We start from the raw sequence: 6330 nt of genomic DNA, 5'->3' as shown, positions 1-6330 counted from the left end.
AAGAAGAAGGAATGTTGTGAAGGCACTTACAAAAACACTGATCAAACGTATTTATACTACACCTCAATTAAAAAACCTAAACGTGGTTCTTCCCTCTCTATCTGTCTCTCTATGTTTCCCACGTGGCTTGCTTTCATTTGCTGCCTCTTCGATTAATTACCACTTGTTGTAAAACCGAACCGATTTAGTTAATTAGTTTATGGATTATTATCCGGTTAACTAGATTCTAGAAATCAAATTTATTGCATCATGCATCCGTTTTCTAATTGTTGATGAGATGTGCAGAGATAAGAAATATATTTCTATAAATAGGTTTCCAATTGAGTTATCTAAATAGATTCTAACACTTTCTTCTTTGCTTGTTTTATTTCGTTGGATATTTTGGAGGTGTTATTGGTTTATATATTTTGATTGATTTAGAAATTCATATAGTATTTATAAATCCAAGTAAAATATGCAAATCCGGAGGTTTTTTCTCGAATTTGAGTCTTTGTATTTTTAACTAAAAAATCCAAACAAATCCATTCAAATCTATTATAAAATCAAATATATTAGTAAATCTGTACGATTGAATAACACTTGATTTGATATAGAATTTATGAATTATTAAACCAATAACACCTGATTTTAATACAGATTTGAAAATCACAGAACCAATAACACTAGATTTAGTTCGGATTTTTGAATCCATTAAAATACAACATCCAATAATTCTTATTTAATCCAGTTTACTACTTTGTTTCAAGTAAGAGATGTTACAAACGTCCAACAAAATCTAAACCATATTTTAATATTCAATTGATGGGCCGATATCAGATTCAAAAGTAAAGACTAATCAAATAGTTCGGTTTGACTAATGAAAGTCTAAATCACACTGTAGATGTCATTATAAAATATTTAATTATTTTTGACTAAAATAAACGATATTATAGACAGAAAATGATTGTCATTAGCAATTTATAAGTTGAGAATTTTAAAAAAAAATTAAATTATTAGTTGAAAGTTTTTTGTTCGATTCAAAATATTTAGAGGGTTTAAATCCTTTGTTAAACCAAACTTAACATCACTAATTAGGTTTGCTGAACTTGATTAGGCTATATATTATTTTGATATGATTTCATCTCGAATGATGGGTTTATTTTCATGTAAATCATATAATCTATAGTGAGAACTTTCCAAATGTAATTTAATAATAATAATTTTGTGGGTTTTTTACAAAGAAGAATATTTTCAAAAGAGAGACTAAAAATGAAGGAAGAAAATGTACACGTTTTTCATTTTTTCAGTTTAAAAGTCTTCACTCGGTGTTCTACGGTTACTGCTGTCAACACAAATTCCAAAACTAACCCTCTATTCCCCTGGTCTTCGAACCGTAACTGTCTACAGTTACAAGGGCATTCCTGTAAACTCAGTCTCCTTAACTCCTAAATTTCAGAGTTTCTTTCTTCTCCAAAAGTCATTTCTTCTCTGTTGATTCCACTTGTCGGAAAAATGAATCCCTAGACCTCGTTGATCGCCGGAGAAATTTCGTATTTTTATCAACTTACTCTATCAAAATCGAGATGGTTCCGTTGGGGGTGGAGTTCCTGGTACCTTCTACGTGGGAGATTGAGGTTGCGGTGGCCGCTTCCGCTTTCTTGATCGTTTCTTATTGGCTGTTCGCTTACAAAGTCGACGGAGATGACGAAGCTAACGGCGGTGTTGGATTTGATCGAGATTCCGGTGGTGACGCCATCTTTGCCAAAGACAAGGTTTTTGATTTCCTAAACTGAAACGTTTCTTTAGTAGTAATAGCTTGAGAAATCTTGTGGGTGATAAACAAGTTTATGACTTGCAGTTTGTGCAATTTATTTTTTTTGTGTGTAGATAGGACAGTTGAGAGGAGACACTCAGACAAATGCTCCATACATAATCAAGGTTAGTGTCTTAAACTGGCTCTTATGTTTCATCTGCGTGTCTGAAGAGTTTAAAGATTAATGTCGGATATTAACATTTCATTTTGTTTGCCAGGTGGAATTGCTGGCTGCTAAGAATCTCATTGGTGCAAATTTAAATGGAACATCAGATCCTTATGCTATTGTCAATTGTGGATCAGAAAAACGATTTAGGTAATGAAAAAGGCCTTTTCTTTTTCAATTTTTTTTAGATTTTATAACTTTGTTAAGAACAAAAGAACGTATATTAGTGAAAGCTTACACTTTGGTCTGTCTAATATATCTCTTTGCTTGTTACAGTTCTATGGTCCCTGGCTCCAGGAATCCAATGTGGGGTGAAGAGTTCAACTTTCCTACAGATGAGCTTCCTGTTAAGGTTATCATCTTTCACAACTTTAAGATGCTTTAGGACTTAGTTGGATTGTTTAGATTTCTCATGTGAAGTACCCTAGGCACAAGGTTGATTGTCATATGAATTGGTAAAGAATACTGAAAATCACTTATTTTGATTGATAATTTCGGATGCAAAACATTCTGATCACCTTTTTTATGTTTACCAAATGCATTTTCTAACATGTACCATATGTTTTGTTATGTCAGATCAATGTAACAATTCATGACTGGGATATAATTTGGAAAAGTACTGTCCTTGGCTCAGTTACTATTAGCGTCGAACGTGAAGGCCAGACGGGTCCAGTGTGGCACTCATTAGATAGCCCATCCGGACAGGTATGTATATTCCTAGTTTCTGTTTGCATGTTTTCCCAGTGAAGGCTCTTAAGTCAAGCCTTCTTGTTTCTTTAGAGGCTAATCCAAATTTGTTTGCCAGGTTTGCCTTAACATTAATGCGATCAAACTACCAGTGAATGCTTCTAGGTAATTCCGAGTAAATGGTTTATCATGTTTAGAAAGTAGAGCATAACAAATTTAGAAGAGGTTGTGTTGTGTTTACAAAATGGATTTTCATTGGTAGGGCTATAACTGGATATGCTGGAGCTGGTAGAAGAAGGGTCTCATTGGATCAGCAAGGTCCAACAATTGTACATCAAAAGCCAGGGCCTCTGCAGACGATATTTGATCTCCTCCCTGATGAGGTAAGCTAGTCACAACCAAGTTACTAACTGTGGTATCTATTGTAGGCTCTCATATGAGGGTTAGGAAATCATGTGCATGAAGATGGGTTTCCTGTTATATGTTCAGTACTCTGACTATGTTCCCTGCAATTTTACTTAGGTAGTTGAGCACACCTATTCATGTGCTCTGGAGAGGTCATTCTTGTATCATGGCCGAATCTATGTTTCTGCGTGGCACATATGTTTTCACTCCAATGTTTTCTCTAAGCAAATGAAGGTTAGTGCTTCTGTTAGTTTAATAACTACATTCTAAATTCTATGAATCAATTGTTAAAACTTCCTCTCCTTCTCATTTTGCAGGTAGTTATACCTCTGGGAGATATAGATGAGGTAGTATTATTTTCTTGACCACTCAGAATTTCTATTGATTTAAACGGATAACTGGGCTAGTGATGCGTAAATGTTTATTATAGATTCGTAGAAGTCAACATGCATTGATAAACCCAGCTATAACAATCATACTACGGATGGGCGCTGGTGGACATGGTGTTCCCCCTCTTGGGACTCCTGATGGTTAGAGATTTATTTTTATTACTGGATTTTCAGTTTTGTGATAAAATCAACCTTCATGTCTTTCTACATCTTCAGCAAACATTTTTTTTTTAATGTTAGTTCAGAATATTTTCACATTTGGTTTCTGGCATAGCCTTTTTTACCTGTAGGACCGACCAAAGTTTAGTTTTTGGAAATTTTATCTGTAATGGTGCTTTGTCATGTTTATGTCTCTATGGAATACCTTCTTTATTTCAGGTAGAGTGAGGTATAAATTTGCATCGTTTTGGAACAGGAACCACACACAAAAAGCATTGCAGCGTGCAGTTAATAATTATCACGCAATGTTAGAAGCTGAAAAGAAGGTCTCTCTCCTATTTGGCTGGCTACCTGAAAACTTAACATGTTTCACCTTTTTGTTGGCTTTTTACTCTATAGGAGAGAGCAGAATCTGCTTTGCGTGCTCACAGTAGCTCTGTGAGAGGAGGTGGTAAAGTACAAGTGAAAGCTCCCGAAGATACTGCAGCTGTACCTGTAAAGTTTCAGACATTTGTCAAGGAAGAAGTCCTTGTCGGCATTTATAATGTAAGCATTTGTTTCTCCTTGTTAATGCTATCTATAGTTGTTTTCTGGAAGTTTATGACATCATACTCTTGTATGCAGGATGTTTTCCCAAGTACACCTGAGCAATTCCTGAACCTTTTGTTGGCTGATGATTCCACTTATACTAATGAGTACAGATCTGCACGGAAGGATAAGAATCTTAATGTAAGTTTTGACATTACTATCTAGAACATTAGCCTTCATACACAGGCCTTCTAATAGCTGTGCTCTTTAGGTTAAACATATATGTAACTTTGTGATCTTTCAGATAGAGCCTTGGCATACTGCTGAAGAATATGATGGTCAAGTTAGAGAGATTAAGTTCAGATCCATTTGTAATAGTCCTATGTGTCCACCAGACACTGCTGTGACGGAATGGCAGCATGTTGTTCTGTCACCAGATAAGAAAATGCTGGTAAGAATGAACTTTCCCTTGGAAGGGTAGTAATTGATAATGTTGTTCAGATTCTACAAACGAAAAAAAAATGATATCGATCTGATAATACTTATATCTTCCTGTCTTCCAGGTTTTTGAAACTGTGCAACAGCCACATGATGTTCCTTTTGGTTCTTACTTTGAGGTACATTAATCTATGAGTAAAATCTGGTTCTGAGTTCATCATTCTCTTTGCAACCCATCATTCATTTCAGCTTGGCATGCTTCTTAATCATGTCTGTATCAGGTCCATTGCCGATGGCGATTGGAAGCAAAAGAGGAGACTTCCTCTGTAATTGATATAAGAGTTGGTAAGTATCCTTTCAAGGTTTCCACTTATTCCAAAGTGTGTTCACTAGTCAGAGTAAAACTTGCAATGACACAATGTATGAGATGATCTCTTGTATTCATGTATAGGTGTACATTTCAAGAAATGGTGCTTGATGCAATCGAAGATTAAAGCAGGAGCAATTGATGAGGTTAGTTTATGTCCTTATTCCGATCGACTAAGCTTAAGATTCCGCTGTAATAGGCCTATTATGATGCATTTGGTTTTTGATACTTTGTAACACAGTACAAGAAAGAAGTGGAAGTGATGCTAGAAGTGGCATCGTCGTATCTCAAGTCACACTCATCCTCAACCAGCCGGGGGGATATAGACAACAACTCTGCTTCGTTACCTTCAATACCAGAAGACATAAGCTCCTAATTTACTAAAATCAAAACAGCTTCTCACAGTCTCCATCCTCCAGTCTACTAAGTTTTTTTTACATGTATATGTTGTCGTATTACAAGGGGGCTTGTCTGATTTCTTGTACTAGTGACAAATAACAAAAAAAAAATGAAAAGTTTGAGTCCTCTCTGTATTGGTAAGATGCTAAAATACCGAGAACTACTATAACTATGAAATTTACCATAAACCCTCCTGAAATCTTATTAAGACTCAAACAACTGAAGCTGAATCTTTGTCCAAATAGAAGTAGAAACAACTCAGGACTGCAAATGTAAGATAACAAGGATGAATACTTGCAACATCCAAAGTTGTCAGAACTTGACAGCGGTTGTCCAAGTGCCTTGAACACTGGGGTGCTTGGTCACATGTCTAGTCCTCAGCTTCACCACTTTCCTTCCAAGTGAGTTCCTAAGCCTCGTTGCATTCAAAAGCACTTGTTCAGGATCCATGTTCTTCACACACACCACCCTCTCATTTCTATTCCCTATACAACAAAGCCGTATATAAAATCGCTGAAACCTTACATTACCTGTACATTACAACAAGCAAGAAAAGGTTAGAGATTACATACTGTATATGCCCTTGAGGTAAGGATGTTGCCCCCTTGAAAGCTCGGTTGCCACTTCGAGCTGCGGGTTTTTCTCTATAAGCGCAGGCAACTCTGATTCCATAAAGGCTCTGTATATTAATTTAACAACAAGGAACATGTTCAGTACTAGTTCCTAACTATGAAATGGTAACGATTTCATTACATTGGATACATCAAAGAGAGAACAGTAGACTCAAACTTATAAACATGAGATGTTGTCCAAACTCCAGATTCGTATAGATAGATAGATGATAAAGAATAGGTGGTGGTACCTTATGCCTCTACTGCTACCTCCCCAATTACAGTAGCTCACTACGAGCTTTTGGAGCTGCCATACTCCTCTAAGCGCCATCTCAAATCTCTCGTTTACACAAACCCTACTCTTCCGTCTCCAAGTGTTATTGGATTTG

The 6330-nt window shown here is 36.1% G+C and overlaps 2 protein-coding genes across 2 annotated transcripts; one reads left to right on the top strand and one right to left on the bottom strand.

Moving 5' to 3' along the window:
- The first annotated feature begins 1465 nt into the window (after nt 1–1465).
- Nucleotides 1466–5538, top strand: LOC106296321 (C2 and GRAM domain-containing protein At1g03370-like). The gene is made up of 18 exons (XM_013732425.1): nt 1466–1751; nt 1867–1917; nt 2011–2108; nt 2235–2310; nt 2535–2663; nt 2764–2810; nt 2908–3028; nt 3168–3284; nt 3368–3397; nt 3481–3580; nt 3818–3924; nt 3998–4144; nt 4223–4327; nt 4431–4577; nt 4690–4743; nt 4846–4909; nt 5016–5077; nt 5173–5538. Exons 1-18 carry the CDS (start codon nt 1563–1565, stop codon nt 5305–5307), a joined length of 1779 nt encoding a protein of 592 aa, XP_013587879.1. The 5' UTR covers nt 1466–1562; the 3' UTR covers nt 5308–5538.
- Nucleotides 5385–6330, bottom strand: LOC106296322 (54S ribosomal protein L51, mitochondrial-like). Its single transcript, XM_013732426.1, has 3 exons — nt 6193–6330; nt 5903–6009; nt 5385–5815 (listed from the first exon to the last, which is right to left on the bottom strand). Exons 1-3 carry the CDS (start codon nt 6270–6272, stop codon nt 5643–5645), a joined length of 360 nt encoding a protein of 119 aa, XP_013587880.1. The 5' UTR covers nt 6273–6330; the 3' UTR covers nt 5385–5642.

The sequence above is a fragment of the Brassica oleracea genome, chromosome C6 (genome assembly GCF_000695525.1).
Source record: "Brassica oleracea var. oleracea cultivar TO1000 chromosome C6, BOL, whole genome shotgun sequence".
NCBI lineage: Eukaryota > Viridiplantae > Streptophyta > Magnoliopsida > Brassicales > Brassicaceae > Brassica > Brassica oleracea.
The sequence above is the reverse complement of the archived record's forward strand: the minus strand, read 5'-3'. Positions and strand labels throughout refer to the sequence as shown.